We start from the raw sequence: 17931 nt of genomic DNA on the forward strand, positions 1-17931 counted from the left end.
AAAAAACAAAAAAAAGGAGGATAGAAACTAATCTAAGTCTAAGGAAATGAAATAATGTCTTTTGTAAGTAAAAATAAAAAACTTCAATGAAGGTCTTTTTTTCCCCACTCACTCACCGGAAACCTGTCATTCATCAACTTCCGGTGTCACGGGGTACCTGGGAGACGGAGCAAAAAAGCGGGCATACCGATATCTTCTTTATTGTTTTCGCTGGCCTTAAAGCATTTGAACGCGTATACTTTTGTCTTTAAAAGTTTAACAAACCGCGCCGTGTGGGCCAGTGACCCGCCGGGATTTGTATTTGTCTCGTGAAACAGTCTCATTCATTCGGTTTTGGAACCCGCGAGCCGCCGCGCAGCGTCGCGAGCAGCAGGCCTATTCTTCTGGCTACAAGCTCATGAGCTAACGTTAGCAGGCTAACACATGAGAACACGTTTTCTGTCCCAATGACTCTGCTTTTACGTTGTAAATAAACACCACACTGCTAATGTGTGTGCCGGTTATTAAGTTTAAGTAATTCTGTTGCTAAGCGGGCTGCTAGTTAAAGAGAGTTTACTTGAGCTACATTAGCAAGCCACCTGTTTTTTTGAAGTGTTGTTCACTTTGTTGCTAGCCTAAGCTAGCCGTCGCCAACTGAATAACGCAGTCGAGGAAAACATAGTAGCCTCAACTCACAGAGATGTCGGACTTCGACGAATTTGAAAGACAGCTGTCTGAAAACAAACAAGGTAAATGAACCAGTTTCACATCAATTACTGAAAACCGCTATTGATACTGTCGATTGGAGCAGCCGCCACCATGTTACCTAGCAATGGATGTGTCTATTTACTGGAACACTGTATTAGCCAGAGTCGTCAGATTCGATGTGGCTGTACCATTTCTGTTGCACTCGTCATATCTAATGTCAAATGTTGTCCGTCAGTGTTAGGTTTCTGGAGTGCATCTGAACTTCTGTAACTATATCGATATAGAAGTAAGTTAACTCGCGTTGTTTCTGTATGCAGGGTCAGGCTATAACATGGTATGCTCCTGCCAATGCCAGATGACTGAATGATTGGGACAGCTAGCATTCATTCTCTGCAACTGTTGTGTCTAGTGAACATTCATAATGCAAGTCGTCCATACGTTTGATTTCGTACTGCCTTCTGCCACCACCCATAGCTACTACAGTTATCGTACATTAAGCTCTCTTTAACCTAGATTTACAGTCACACGCATTACACCACACCTCCGTAGTGGATAATGTTAGTCTATGTATGTGAATTGCATTTGTTCTGCTCAGTGTGAGCTTGATAAATTATACATTTGGACAAAAGTTCAAACTACATACGCCTGTTTTGTCTGTTTTGTTTGGATACATTGCGTAGATTGGTAACTAGTCAAGTCAATGTCATAGCATTGTTTAGCACTTTTCATACACAATGGCAGTTCAAAGTGCTTAACATCAGCATAAAAGCAATTAATCAATATGATAAAATCATTTTAAATCAAAGTTTAAAAATACAGAAATAAAACAATTAAAAATTAACACCATATAAAAAAAACTCACACACAGAGAAAATAATAAAAAATAAAAGGGGAAAAAATGATAAAGAATTTAAAAGCAGTTGTCCAGCCACACACACAGGTAACAAATTGGCCAGCCATAAGCCTGAGAAAACAGAAAGGTTTCAAAGGTGCAGTGTGCAGAATTTAGTATCATCTAGTGAACCAGACTTGGCAGAAATGGAATATAATGTTCATTAGTGTGTTTTAATTAGTGTATAATCCCATGTAAATAAGAATCGTTGTGTTTTTGTTACCTTAGAATGAGCCCTTTATATCTACATAGGGAGCAGGTCCTCTTCCACGGAGGCCACAACATTGCGCCGCCATGTTTCTACAGTAGCCCAAAACAGACAAACAGACCAAACACTGGCTCTAGAGAGGGCCTTTCTAGAGAGGTTCTCCTGCACACTTAGAAGGGGAGGATGGGGGGAGGGGTATTCAGTTGATTGTGATTTGCAACCTCACTGTTAGATGCCAATAAATCCTACACACTGGTCCTTAAGTTTTCGTACAAACTTGAGAACAGTAATGACTGATCTCAGGTCATCTGGTAGTTTGTCACCAAAGTAACTAAAAGGTCCCTCTGAAGACCGGGATCTTGCTTTGGTTACAGTTAGACGACAGCTACCAGATGACCTGAAGGGTCTGGTTGGATTGTATTCAGTGAGCAGGTCAATAATATATTGGGGAGCCAAACAATTAAATATTTCATAGACATCTATACAGCATACTATTGCTAAGAGGTGTGATCTTATTATAGAATTGCTACCATATACATGCACTATCCTTACCATGTGAAATGTACAGGATATACTTACATATGTTGGACAGATGCATGTTCACTGGTGTTATGCATCACCTTTCTAATTTCAATCTGAAGTCAGTTACTTTACTGGAGTCTTAGAGATGAAAACTATGCAGATGTTTCTGTTGACAATTATTTTTATCCCTGAATTTCTTTGTTTCCATTTTTCCATTGCCTACTTGTGTATGTGATTCCTTTTTATGTACCATTCTGTAACTTAACAATCATTCTGTCCCTCCAGCTGAAAGGGACAAAGAGAACCGCCACCACCGCCGCTCCTCTTCCCGCAGCCGTAGCAGAGAGAGGAAAAGGAGGAGCAGAGACAGGGATAGACGCAGCAGGGACCGCCGTGGGGACAGTAAGGAGCGCAGACACAGACGCAGGTTAGTACCTTCACATGGGCTGGGCGATATGACCAAAATCTCAAATCCCGATTTCATATCCTGATCATGATACCTATCCCGATATAGCACATTTTAATTCAATGAATAAATAGTTGGTCCGTGCCATGATACTTCTGTGTCACATCTGTAGCTGCAACCATTAATCGATTAGTCAAACGGCAGAAAATAAAGTATCTGTTTTTCGATATTTTCTGACATTTTTTTAACCCTTACTATTCGGGTCAAATTTGACCCATTTTGACATTTGAAAGCAGTAAAAACACCATAAATGACATTCGTTAAGCCTGAAATTGTAGTGGTCTAGAATATACAAAAATGGAAATATTTCAAAATTATTTATTTTTGTGCAGCTGATATAAATATTTGTACATAGAGGGTGTTCTGGGTCAAGTTTGACCCGTATTTATTCAAAGGGATTTTAAAGAGAGGGTCAAATCAAGGTAAATGGTGGTTATGTGGGACCTTCAAACTGTCACGACAACTGCCCGTGTTCCCACCATATTGCTACATTTGCAAGGGTTCTCACCTAGGTGGGAATCTGCACCTGCAAAAAAGCCTATAAAAAGTAACAAATCAAAGCCATCAATTACCATACAACCAACATAGTGGTCGCCACAGTAGCACAGTATCACAAATCTTACAGTCTCAGAGTCAGTTGCCACAAGGGGACAAAAGAGGGAGATGCAACTTCTGCAGTAGGGCATGTGATTTACGGTCAGTGTTGATCGATGTTTTCAATGGTTATAATGAAACCTACCGTACAAAAACATTGTTGCATCCTCAACTTTCAATAAAATTCATAGAAATAATTATGGCTGTTTTGTTCTCCTGTTTTAGATAACATGAGATCCCAATATAGTGTGATAGTTGAAGTATTTTCTCTATAAATGAATAGTGTCAAACCTAAAGAAAACACTCTCCTCCCTCTTAAACATGAATGAAGGATTAATTACCCATTTATAAATGACTGATAAGATATATATATATATGTATGGATGCAAAATACATTTGTGGTTCACTATCTGGTATAGGGACTAATTACTGATTATAATACTTGAGCCGGGTCAAAAATGACCCGCTCCATACTATCAAGGGTCAGAATATGAACAGTATGTAAGGGTTAATGAAATGATTAACCAAAAAAAAAAAAATCAGTGATAAAAATAATTGTTAGTTGCATCCCTAGTCACATTATCATGTATCTCTCCCCACTGGCCTTGCAGTTCATGTAATTACCACAGGCAATGGGTCGTTTCAGTCAAGCATATGCAACGGCTGAGAATGGTGTTGACCATATTAATTTGAAGAAGCTATTTTTATCTCCGCCAAGCGTAAGCCTGGAGGAGATCATGTGTTTGGTCGTGTGTGTCCGTGTGTGTGTGCGTGTATCTGTCCACAGCTAATTTCGCATACAACTGGACCCATCAGCCTAACATTTTTTGTGCACATTTATGACTGCATGCTCAAGTACCTCCCATGGTTGCAGTGATTCACAATTGTTGAAAAAACAATTTTTATAAGACGTTATTTACCGCCATTGACTGCTACTCCTCACTCCTCTTAATTGACCAGTAGGGGCCGCAAGTGATCAACAACTTCAGCAAAAGGCATTTCCGCCAATGCCTTTTGAGCATCTTCAGATTAATTCCATACCCGATATGTAATGATCCACTAAAGTTAGGCACAATATGAGATGAATAAATCCCCGTTAGCTTCACTTCTTGACTCTAAGCAAGCTGGGAGGGTCATTTGAGTGAGATTCAACGCTTCTTTGTTTGGGAGAGGAGAGGAAGGTAGGCAGGGGGTTTTATTTTGTGCGGCGTGTTATAACAAAATGTTCTAAATAAATAACAATGTTTAAATTGAGAAGTTTGGACTTATCATCCCATTTATTGCTACCTTATTAAGTTTATACAGTTAGGCGAACCTAGGAGGAAGCTTTGTTACAATACCATTACACTATTCTATGCATCTTAAAGAAAACTGAGACTATACATGTCCTCAGAAATACCAGGCGGAGGTCTGCACTCTTCTAGTTTGGTTCTGGTGCTGTTTCATGTGTAAATAGCCTGTTTAGCAGATGCCTTAGAGCAGGGTCACATAGACGTACAAAAGCATGCACACTTTTTGGACTTTGGCATCCACTCTGAGTGTGCGCACATGGATGCCTTTTTGCCACACCAGCATGTCTTCTCTACACTTTGTACTTCCACTCTTGGCACCGAACCAGTCGCCTACTGTACTGTAGGTGGTTGCAAATTCCAAATTCAAGCAATTTCACTCAGAAAATGACATTTAAAATCCATTGGCATTAAGCATGCTCCTGGCATCCATTCAAAATTTTGGGTGTTGATTTTGTCTCAGTAACACAGGCTGAAGCTATTCCTGGCATCAGTGCAAATTCATAAAAGCTTAAGAGCTGTCTGCAGGAAGTTGAAAAATTTGTGACTATAAAGTGTAGCAGTTGATTTATTTTGGCTGTCTTTAGATGAGCTAGTTGGGCTCTGTGAATTAAACCACTAAAAGTAAACCGTACTTTGATTAATGAAATGTTATTTTATTAATAAGAAAGAATAATATTTCAATAACAGGTTGACTTTTTATGTAGTCTATTTTGGACAATGTTATGTTGATGTTCTGTCCCTAAGCTCTGTGTCACAGGTACTAATGACATTGTTGTAATTTTGCCTTAAGCTTGTAGGACAAGCTTTTGGACACAAAACAACAGCAGCTGCAACCTTTTTTACGTTCTTGATCATTTCAAATGTTAGCACTGAATATCAAAACAAAGTTATAAGTTATAAAATGTCTAACAAGAATTTCAGATGCATCCAAGAATTACAAATCACACAGACTGCAGTTTATCTCCCGGGACACACTCTGGTGCAGAATAACATCAGATGTTTTTTACACTGGCCATAAAGCATGTGTGAGATTGTGTCATGTTGATTCTGAGCTGCAGTGTTTGATAAAATCTCTTTAGGCTTGTTGTTGTGGGAAAATTTTCATACAGATGCGAGTTTTTCCCACAACACTGCCAACCATAGTGATAACTACTCACCATGTCTGTCCTATATCTAGGGACACATGCTCTCTTATGGACACGCAACACATGCACATCTTTCTGAACATGATTGGGAAAGTTGAGGATAACATTTTCTGAAAAATATGCTTTCCTCTAGATCAGATATTAACAGTCAAACCTATAGATTACATTTGGACCAATATGCTTTTCAACAGTGTGAAGTGCATCTATATGCACATCTCCATAGTGGCTACTTCAATAGATTCTCTTGTTGGATGTGACCTCTGCCAGTCATCCTTGTTGCTCCTTCTTTATTTTAAATACATTACTGGTGGATACATTTTCTCTTGTTGTAACAGCCTGTGTCAGCACTTGGTCAGAAGATATACAATTTGACCCCTCCCACTTAACTTTTGCTTTCATTGCACCATTAATGGCTCACAAATGGCATTGAGAGAGAGAGAGGCTCACTGAATGTGCTGTGTTGTCATTTGAACTCCAAAGGATTCTGCGCTTTTAGAAATACACAGATGGCCAAGGCTCCTGATAGATGTTTGTATTTGGCGAGGGGTCAGAAATTTAGGCTCTAATTTTGTGACAAGGAAATGTTGGTGTATGTCATGATTGATTTGAGAGAAATGTGAAACCCTTCCAATGTCATTTCAGCTCACCATCCAGCTACCCCCAGGACAATGCTGGAAGGTAATACAGCAAACTTAACACAAAGCTGGTTTGTGCATTATTGCAACAACTGCAATTAAATGACGTGCCTCTGATTCTATGTACTATTGTCTTATTGTGTAAATGTCTGGATGGGGTTTGCTATCCCTTCTATTCCCTTCTACCTTCATTTTTACAAGTTTTACAATGTTTTCATTGATGCAAATCCCCTCAAACTTTCCTAGATTTTGTTCTATATTTTGCATATATTTTTGAAGACATAGCCCATCATCGGCTCTAGTAGTTTTGTGCAGACCTAATAAGAGATTTCTGTTCACGTGTTGGCTGTTCTTCTTTTACTTCACCTCTCCTCTCTTCATCCTACAGTCGTTCTCCGCATCGTGAGAAGAAGAAGAAGGTGAAGAAGTACTGGGATGTTCCCCCGCCTGGTTTTGAACACATCACTCCCATGCAGTACAAAGCCATGCAAGGTAACTTCTCAATTTTCTTTTTTGATTACGTTTTAATAGGGTTCCTATTTACAGAGTTGGAATTTTGTTTTGTTGTTACTAACATATGTTTAGTGCAACTTTACCTTACAATAGTGTGTCAGTAATATGCACATCAAGCACCTGTATGATTGGCGTAGAAAATATATTATTGAATGTTTCCTGTGTTCGTCTTTACCCCCCAGCTGCAGGCCAGATTCCAGCCACAGCCCTCCTGCCAACCATGACTCCAGATGGCCTGGCTGTTACTCCCACCCCTGTACCTGTTGTGGGCAGCCAGATGACCCGGCAGGCCCGCCGACTGTACGTGGGAAACATCCCCTTCGGGATCACAGAGGTGAGGGGAAAAAAACAGCTTTTAGTTTAGATTAGATAGTTAGATTACCTAAAGCGTCTCTTTCATCCCGGTGGAGTTCATCATTTCTACATTAAAGGTGCAGTGTGTAGAATTTAGTGTCATCTAGCAGGACGGACTTGACAGCGATGGAATATAATTTTCATAAGTATGTTTTAATTAGTGTATAATCCCATGAAAATAAGAATTGTTTTTGTTACCTTAGAATGAGCCCTTTATATCTACATAGGGAGCAGGTCCTCTTCCGCAGAGCCCACCATGTTGCACCGCCATGTTTCTACAGTAGCCCAGAACAGACAAACCAAACACTGACTCCAGAGAGGGCCTTTCAAGTTTTTCACAAGTTCGCAGCCTCCGCAGAGCCTCCTACATGCTTGGAAGGGTCGGGATATTCAGTTGGTTGCAATCGGCAACCTCACCGCTAGATGCTACTAAATCATTCACGCTGATCCTTTAATTGGAATAAATGGTTTTCTTCATTTCATCCTTGCCTTCTGTTTAGGAGTCCATGATGGACTTCTTCAATGCCCAGATGCGTTTGGGTGGTCTTACTCAGGCCCCTGGAAACCCTGTCCTTGCAGTACAGATCAACCAGGATAAGAATTTTGCCTTCCTTGAGGTGAGATAATACGTTCATGAACATATCATTTATTGGGTAAATCTATGAATTTAAGTTAATGACCTGTATTTTTTTCTGTACAGTTCCGCTCAGTGGATGAAACAACACAGGCCATGGCTTTTGATGGCATCATCTTTCAAGGCCAGAGTCTTAAGATTCGCCGTCCCCATGATTACCAGCCCCTGCCCGGCATGAGCGAGAACCCCAGTGTCTATGTGCCTGGTACACAGCCAATTAATGGTTTTTACCTCTACGTACTGTTGGCATAATTCATAAATAATTTGATTTTAATACAAGAGCTTGCTCTAGTTGTTTCTCTGTTCATGTTTCTCACTGTCATGTTTGTCTCGTGTAGGTGTGGTGTCCACAGTGGTGCCTGACTCGGCTCATAAGCTCTTCATTGGTGGCCTGCCCAACTACTTAAATGATGACCAGGTCAGTGTGTGTGCCTTAAAGGTAGAGTCAATGATTCTGGAAAAAGATGTTGAACACAGTATTTGTAAAATTCAGCGAATATCTCCTCACAGTTTGCTCGCTGTCCCTTCTGTATGCTGTATGCCCTGGCTCTGTAAATGGGAAATAAACAAAATTAAAGCTGCAAGCAGTAATGATCGGGCCCTCGCGCCGTTGTGTACGTCGTGTTGGGAGCAGTCAAAGTGCTTCAGTCACAGGCATGTAGATGTCTCTTATAGCAATTTCCTCTGTCATGGCGAAACATCAAAACTCAACGCCACGCCACGGCCACACGCTTCAACGATAGCTAAATTATAGCATATTAGGCACATTACTGCCACCCTCCGCTTCGGATTGTAGACCAAATATTAAATCCTACACAACAATCCTGTCTGTCTAATAAACTCAAAAAAACCCCCAAAAAACTGCTACTCCACCCACTTGGCAGGTTCATTAAAGTTTTAATACTGACCTAGGAGGAGATAGCGTTTATTCAAGGTCCAAAATTGGCACAAAGTCATACTTTCATGGATGAATTGTGGACTTCCTGTTAGATTTAGGTCAGGGGTGAGATTAGGTCAGCGTATGATTTGTAGGTCCTGATGAGACGAATAATTGAGTTTTGGTTCGACATTCCTACGGGCCGTGGCGGCCATTTTAGTGACATAGGTGACACATTGTAGAGCACATTTTGGCACTTTGGGGATAATTTTTACATTTTATCAAATTTTTCACCAGACCTGATGTGCTTGCCAAATTTGGTGAGTTTTTGAGCCTGTTTAGTGGGTCAAATTTAGGGTTGAAGTGGCGGATTAATAAAGAAAAAAGAAAGAAACAGAACAGATACAAGAGGAGCTTCGCCCCTTTGGGGCTCAGGCCCTAATAAACACAACACTATTCCAGCCAATCAGCAGGGGGCGTCTGTGCTTGTGCACAGGACAGCTGTCTGTGTGAGGACATGACAGTCTCCCGTCTCCAGCACCCATTGAATGGCGGGAGGGAGGGAGGGAGAGAGGCTGTGGCCAATTAACATAGAAAGTGTTTTCTTATGGAAGAGATATGCTTCCATTTTATTAAATGTATCAGTACACACTGAATCAGAGACGAACCCCCTGCGTTTTTTATGCTCTGAGTTTATTTCTGTCACCAGTATTAGCTGCTTGGAAATGAATACTTTGACAGTTTCTCTAAAAGCCCACTATAGTTTGAGTTCATTATTGTTTCAGTGGATTTAACACAACACACAAGTATTTTACTGTACTAACTTCCGTGGTCCTTGATTTCTGAGACTACAACCTTTTTGAAAGGTGTAAACACTCTTTTGGTCTGAGTCTCATCCTCTGACACTATCCCTGTATTAAACATTTTCATTAAAAGCTTTTTACAGTTCTGTTTATTGTGTCATACTGAATTTTTGGAAATAACTGAACCTGAAGTGACTCTTGTGCCTCATGTGTCTCAGGTGAAGGAGCTGTTGACGTCTTTTGGCCCCCTGAAGGCCTTTAACTTGGTGAAGGACAGCGCTACAGGCCTATCTAAAGGATATGCCTTTTGTGAATATGTTGATGTCAACCTTAATGACCAGGTAACCACAAAAAATAAGTTCACAGGACATTGTGACATTTATTATTCCCCTTTTTAATAAACAGACATTTTTTTAATGGAAATTTGTCAATTCAACCTTCTACAGGTATTTGCGCTCTGAGTTACAGTATAATTGAAAACCTTTATCATTTCAGGCTATTGCTGGGCTGAACGGCATGCAGCTGGGAGACAAGAAGCTCCTGGTGCAGAGAGCTAGTGTGGGATCCAAGAACGCCACTCTGGTAAGTGTCCAGGGGCTGGACAGATGACAGCAGGGTGGTGGGAGGCTGGATGCTCATGTAGAATTGTTACAAGAGATATATTAGATGTTATAGATATAGATGGTAGAAGAATAATTCCTTATTAGATCAACGTTAGCAATGTATCTGCTACACACAACAGTTTTGTGTTAAAGTGTGTTTACATTATAACACAAGAAAAATTTTTGCAAACACATCAGCTAACGACAGCTGAAAACAGTCTTTGCATTTGTGTGAATTTCAGTCTGTCATTGAAATTCATGGAACTTAAAGGGAAACTTTGCCGATTTTCAACCAGCATTGTATCATTACAACGTGGGTAGTATATGCAAATGAACAATGTTTAACTTCCCTCCATGTTGCCTGCACCCAGAGCTTCACGTTCATTTGTTGGCAAAAGTCTCAGACTTTGGAGATCTGCCTTAGACTATAAACTATGTTTCGTCATATTCTGTAGTGGTGCCTTCAAGGACTGTCAAAGGTGGGTCTCGCAAAACACCATGTTATGCTAGCAATAGAGAAAAGCAGACAATAAAATATCATACTACTAAATACTTAAAAATATCAGCATATTTGGAAGAAAACTAGTTTAATGATACAAGGCCGAACATCGCACTGTGGAATCAGACACAACAGAGTGTGGATGAGAAAGCGACCATGGTAGCTATGTTAGAGCTGTGAGCGAGAGAGAGAGAGAGAGGCGCCGCAGTTAGACAAGCGACTGCAGCATTGACCAGTGCGGAGAGAATGCTTTGTTTACTGACGGAATATTATATTGGACTTTTCCAACTCTGAATACAGATCAGAACTATAGCGACTGTGTTACCTGTAGCTTAAGCGCCTGCATTCAGCAAGAGCATTATCCAGTCCTGGCTCCTCATCGTCCAAAATGGGTAAAAGAAACAGCATTTGGTTGCAATTTCTCACCCCTTCGTCCATGATTGTTTCCCAAAACAAGCTGAAATGAAGACGACAGAGTCGGAGGGTTTTTTTGATTGTCCATTGGCACTGTGCAGCACGCGTTTAGTTTGTAATGATTCACATAATGTTAACTGACTCCAGCACACTGTTTGTTTTATGATCCTTGCACACCGGTGTGATATATCCAGACTCGATGAGGAAAAACGTTTTGTAAATGGAAAATAAGCCTCAGTAAAAAGATATAACGCAGCTCCCTAACTTTGTGTCTGTACTTGCTGCCTACGTTCTGTAAATATACTGTCAGTAGATGATCGGACAGGACGTGTGCAATGCATTCTGGTTGTTGTAGGATCCCCCCTTAAGAGCGGTGTGGGCAATCTACAGCCTTTTTCAGCTGTTTTCTCTAGTCATAGGGCACCAATTTCAAAAATAATTGCACATTTCTACTACATAGGTGACCTAGTTTTTAAGAAATAATATTTACAGCGGTGAATTTTCCCTTTAAAACACACTAGACTGAATGACTTTTAAACTCGTGTTTCATAATGAGCAACTGCAGTATTGTCACTATGTACTTGTCAGGATTTCCACAATCAAGTCAAGCTCTTTTCCTTCAGGTTTATTAAAAAAACCAGGAAAAAACAATCAATGTTTTGATATAATTAACTTTACTGGTGTTTGTCCTGTCCACCATGTAAGAAAATAATCATGATTTAACACATAATGTATTTTCAGATGAAGAAACAAGAAAACACTATCAATAAATAAAGTACATCCAGATAAGCAGCATGAAGCTGGATACAAAATCAGTTTTCAAAACCTCTTTTGAGAAAGTGAGTTTTGATTGGTTATGTAATCTTAAGTCCTAACCCCCGTTCCTTACATTTTCTGATACCCAGTGGTAAATAAAAGCAAAACCAAAACAAGATATGAGAAAATATTTTGTAATTTACAGGAACCAAACAAACCTTTCAGGGATTTCTTAAAAGTTTTTTAAAAAACTAATCTTTTTTTAAAACCTCTATTTATCCAGGAAGTCTCTTGAAATGCATTATCTCATTTCTAATAGAGACCTAAGAGTGACTTGGCCAAATGGCAGTGAAGGATAGATTAAACAAAGTGGCATAAAAAAAACATTCACATTATGCACAGTAACAGAGGACCTGAGATGCATAATAACTTGCAACAAGCTGTTATGTAAAATATGCCATTAACCTTGTTCTAACCTTTGCGTCTGTCCTTCCAGACAAGTATAAACCAGACCCCCGTGACGCTGCAGGTGCCAGGTCTGAATAGCTCAGTGACTCAGATGGGTGGTCTGCCCACCGAGGTGCTGTGTCTGATGAACATGGTGGCACCAGAGGAGCTGCTGGATGATGAAGAGTATGAGGAGATCGTGGAGGACGTCAGGGACGAGTGCAGCAAGTACGGCCAAGTCAAGAGCATTGAGATACCTCGACCTGTGGACGGCCTGGAAGTGCCTGGGACCGGCAAGGTATGAACTGTTTATATCTGACTCAGTAATCCAAAGTAGATGTTATAATATATGATTTGATGATATGCTAAATGTTGTTTTCTACACTTTTTTGTAGATCTTTGTGGAGTTCATGTCAGTTTTTGACTCCCAGAAAGCCATGCAGGGGCTGACAGGAAGGAAGTTCGCCAACAGGGTGGTGGTGACCAAATACTGCGATCCAGACGCATATCACCGCCGGGACTTCTGGTAGAGGAGGCATGAAGAGAAGTGGGGGTGGGGGAGGGAGGGAGGGAGGGATGGAGGGGGATGTGTACTTCCTATTTCCAGATCAGATCCCTCTGAGTGATTTGGTAGAGCAACATTTCAGGTAGATCTGAGAGTATTAATCATTTGGCAAATGGCTTTGGTGGTATCCAGTATATCATTTGAGATCTACAAAATGTCTAGCAGTTAAAACACAGATTTGGACTTGGAGGAATGGGAAGGGTTTATATTCAGTCCATAACAAAGAGGGGCTAGGTTTGGGTGGTGAGGGTATAGCTAGGCGGGCAGGGGAGGGGAGGGTGGGGGGGGGTGTCAAAGATTTTTGAGAAATGTGTGTAATAATAGGTCCAGGTTGGGGTCAACAATTTTTATACTTTGTGAGACAGGGATGTCATTTTGGGTGGGAGGGGGGTGCCACACTTTAAGGTTTGTATTTAAATGGAGGTAGCCTGTTTTAAGTACATTAAGAAGGAGTTACAGTTGGGAACTAACTGGACTATTCCGATTGAGAAGAGGGATGGGAAAAAACAGGAGTGTTTATTTGTGAAAGGGAGATGTGGGGGAGATGGTTGAGGAAGATGAGGGCATTTTTGTTTGACCATCTAATGTAGATATACAGTAGCTGTAACATCCACTTCGGTTTTGCCATCATCATTAGAAAGACGAGAGGAGACTCCTCATTTTTTGGATTTTTTTTTTTTTCCTATGTTTGGACTTCATAATTTCTTCATGTTCCTTCATTTTCGTCAGACTACTGCCCCCCTCAGGACGATTGTTAGAGAATCTGTCGTCTAAATGGACTCTATCTGAATGTCAGCTGTTATTGTTCCAATACTGTGTGTAGCTTCACTGATTTGAGCTGTAATATCACCTTGTATTCAGGCAGCAGAATAACATGAACTGCAGAAAAGAACGTTTAATTATTCCAGTTTGATTTTCTTTTCTTTTTTTTTCTGTTTTCTGTCATTTTCTTTCACGTCCATCTTTTGTGCACAGCTTTTAACAGGTGCGATTGTCATGTCTCAGCAGTTCAGTCCTGTAATATTCAGAGAAAATAAACAATGGAAGATTGGGAGAGGCAAACAGATTGGTATCTAATAGGGGATTTATCTATTCCTTACCAAAAAGCCTTAAATATTATTCCATGTCAATTCTCTTTGGAAAGAAATTCGGCTTGCCCCTCTATCAATGCTGTATGTTCATAGCTGTCACTATCTTGTGCTTTAGCCTTGCATTACCAGTTCATTTTACCCTGTTTCCCTACAATTTTGGGATGTAAGCTGTGTTGGACCCCGTTGTTTTTTTTTTTTTTTTTGTGCAACGTCTCACCTCTTTGACAAGACCAAATAAACACATGACTAATACTTACGACTCATGTTTTACAGATGACTGTTGATGGGCACTATGCTACAGAGTGAAACCAAAACCACCACTTCTCTCTGTTCTGTCAACTCTCAGCCTGATTTATAAAAACAAAAACAAAAAACAAATTAGATAATTTGATAACTGATGGCTTGTCTATGCAAAAAAATGAAAACTAAACAGTGTTGCAACGGCTTGTTTCAGAGATGAATGAATCAAAGCCTGCAGAAGACGACTTACTATCATACACCTAATTGAATTTCAGCAAAATTCATCTGTTATGATTTTAAGTAGTTACTTTTTAACTGAGGATTTTCACTAAGAAATACTTGTTGGTATGTTAAAAAGTTGTCCATATGTACTTAAACAAAATCTGCTTTTCTCTCATCTCCCTCATCTTCTGCCCTTGATTCTCTGAGGACCACATGTTCACACTGTACGGGCTTGAGACTATACTTTCATTTGATACTTTGGGTTGCTTAAAACAGAGCTGAAGAGAGATTGTGTCAGTGATAACACTTGAGATGTTCCTCCTTACTTTCTGAAGTCTGCTTTTTCAGTGTCACTGTGTCATTTAATTTTTTTTTTCTCTAAAAAAAAAAATGATTTCTTAAACTAATTAAAACCTAAAACCACATCTAGTTTATAAAAGCTGAAACAGTCTTTCATTTGTCCAATTTGTTTTCAGATGTTGATTAAAAACTGAATTTACATGATGCCTTTTATTTGTTGTGCTCCTCTCTTACGCACTTCCACATCCACCAACCCACTGCAGCACACTTTTATTCAAGTATTCAAGTGGTGACATTCACAGTTAATCATGGAGATGGAGTAGACTGGAGCCAAGTCCGGTCAGTTTCATTCAGTTGATGGCATAATTTATCAAGCCCTGTAGTTAATGATGATGTCCAAGCGATGGAGCCATTTCACAGTTACAAGTTATTTTATCAGATTGCTTAAAGTAAATTGCTATATATTACTTCTCATACTGCAACAGAGTGTGGGTGAGTGTATTTTCCACAACTCAAATCCTTGCATCCCATCGGCTCCTTTATTGCTGAAAACTCAACTTCTTCGAATATGTTTTTGCAAATATATACTTTACATATACAATTCAAACAGGAAAATCTTCCAGATCATTTTACAATGCTGCTCATCTTATCTTAAAACAAATTCAGAGGTTTACTCTTAACCAAACACTTCATCTTCCTAAACCTAAACCTTACCATACCTAAACATCAGATACTATCATAAACTTATGGGACTCTTTTTCTTATTTGGTTAAAGTTACTTCTTCCTTAAGTCCTATAAGACATATTTAAAATAGTCTTCTGTCTCTGTTTTATTTATTTATTTATTTTCTCATGTCATACCCTGTGTACATATAATTTGAAATAAGCACCTTTGGGTTTTTTTTCCCCTCCCTGGACATTAATTTTAATGTTATTTGAGTGTCATTTGGTTGATTTTAAACCTGTGTATATAAACAAAACTAATATTTACACCTATTATCACATAAGTTAATATAATTATGAATTGCTGGAGAAGCATCTATGCTTGCTGTTTCAAAATCCGCCCAGATATCAAGTTGTTTTGGCCAATGCTTTTTTATTTCGATCAGTCCACATGAGTTCACAGTCCCGGTCAGCAGCAATAAATGCCATAAAGGCCGTGTCCACCTGGGATTTATTCAACAGGGAGTTCCTGTAAAACAGTTGCAGGAAATCATCAAATCTCTGACATGAAATAATGTCCTGTGTCAGCTCTATACTGCCCATTTCCATCTGCATCGCTGCACCCCACTGCACAAGACCCAGCAGCAGGGCCACTGATGCAACACTCTATACCCTGTTCCCTGAGGGCGAAGATAAAAAAAAAAAAAAAAACAGCTCTGCCGGGCTGCTGGAGCCATATCCACTAGAGGAAACATGTTATACTGACCCTGCCTCTCTTATAGATCAGGAAACTCAGGCTGTCTAACATAGGACCTATTAAATGTTATTAGCAGCCCTCCCCGGGCCTGGTGCTGCAGTGAAGATTGTAAATACATTATCTCCCTCTAGTGGTGAATGTCAACCTCTGTGATGGTCATTGTCATTCTGAGCAGTGCTCCCCCATTGATCCTCATTCAGAAAGATAGAACACTGCAGCAGAGGGAGAGTGCAACACTGAAGTAGGATGGATGCGGTACTCTATGTACATGGGCCAGTTTGCATTCAACTTACAGGAGTTGAGATAATGTAAACATCTCTGCCAATAACTCAAAAACACAGGTACAAACAGAGGTCAGGTTAAATGCAAATATGCATTTTTGATGTCACAGTAGGAAAATCACTGGTGTAAATAATCAAATGAATGATGGCTGAATTCCATTTAGCTGCTTTAGTTTCAAGGTCCTTGCTTCACGCATGCTGGTTCAATGTCACACTGGCCATGAACAGAGCCATCGTTAATTGTTATTAATGACACGTGCTCTGCAAAAGGTCTTAGCAGCGCTTGTCAATCTTGGTAACACCTTAGATTACGGTCTGCAACATACAGCATAATCACTCCCAATTTACAGTGTAATTTTCTGTACTAACAGTGTACCAGTACAGTAGCTACCGATTCATATATGTAGGTACAAGGAAAGATTGAAGTTAGGAAACAGGGGTTTACAATCTGGTAATTTACAAAAGATTTATGCTGCAGGTATATTTAAAAGATCCCCTCCAGACATATAAAAAAATGATCTGTTTGGAATCATAATGTGTCTAATATGGTTTTTATACAAAAAAAGTTGAACCCTGTAATATTAGAATGGGTATCTGTTAGTTACAAATGCTATAATTATACTACAGTATAAATTCTTGTTAAATTCTCAGATTGAGTAAACTGACAGAACTGGACAGTGTATGTGGGATCCACTGAAAGTAAACTACTGTGCCTGTATTATATGGTAATGAAGGAACGTGTCAAGCAGTGCAACTGTGGATCAATGATGTGTTTAGTTTTTTGGACAACAATGTGGCACAGTGGGATAAGATTTGTCAGGCTTTGGATACACAAAAAATACCAGAATGATTTGTTTGGTTGTGGTCTTTTCGTGGGACATTAACAAAAATACAGATACATATAATATCGCTGGATATTCTCCTTTAATCGGGGAAATATTCTCACTCTCCACATATGAAATGGATGCAGCTATAATGTGCACAAGTGTGGGCAATGTGTGCATGGGTGCATGGGTGCATACATGCATACGAGCATACATGTGCACAGCTCAGCGTGTTCAAGCATAAATCAGTACTGCTGACAGGGGCACTTGAGTGATGTCAAGAAAAGGTTGTTCACATCAGCATACTGTAGATTATTGATGGCCTCGGACTGTCTGTGGACATTTTCTATCAATCTCGTATGATGGAGGAGCCGAGATAGGCTGTGTAATTAGAAGCAAAGTCATTTTAAAGAATTGACACACATATGTGCATTAAAACAGATAGCTGTCCTCCAGATTAATCAATTTATCATGGCTGTCATGTGCCCGACATGTTTCCCATATCTCTGAGAAAGTCTAACTGCAAACTGCGCCAGCCACACTGCAATCTCTCCAAAAAAAAAAAAGGAACAGGAACAAGGCTTGACTGTTTTGGACATTGTAGGTGTTTATTTTCCTGTCACAGCCTACAGCCTGATTCGTCCCTTT

The 17931-nt window shown here is 39.8% G+C and overlaps 1 protein-coding gene across 4 annotated transcripts; it reads left to right on the top strand.

Moving 5' to 3' along the window:
- Positions 1–121: 121 nt before the first annotated feature.
- u2af2a (U2 small nuclear RNA auxiliary factor 2a) lies at positions 122–14962 on the top strand. 4 transcript variants are annotated; one of them, XM_067601273.1, is made up of 12 exons: positions 122–728; positions 2595–2736; positions 6449–6484; positions 6830–6933; positions 7137–7288; positions 7809–7925; positions 8009–8165; positions 8281–8360; positions 9841–9963; positions 10118–10204; positions 12390–12638; positions 12736–14962. In XM_067601273.1, exons 1-12 carry the CDS (start codon positions 680–682, stop codon positions 12868–12870), a joined length of 1431 nt encoding a protein of 476 aa, XP_067457374.1. In that variant the 5' UTR covers positions 122–679; the 3' UTR covers positions 12871–14962. The 4 variants fall into 4 exon arrangements, with proteins under 4 accessions (XP_067457374.1, XP_067457376.1, XP_067457377.1 ...); XM_067601274.1 differs by having other exon boundaries at positions 123–728; positions 8009–8147; XM_067601275.1 differs by lacking the exon at positions 6449–6484.
- Positions 14963–17931: the final 2969 nt, after the last annotated feature.

This window comes from Thunnus thynnus, chromosome 10 (assembly GCF_963924715.1).
Source record: "Thunnus thynnus chromosome 10, fThuThy2.1, whole genome shotgun sequence".
In the NCBI taxonomy this organism is placed as follows: Eukaryota; Metazoa; Chordata; class Actinopteri; order Scombriformes; family Scombridae; genus Thunnus; species Thunnus thynnus.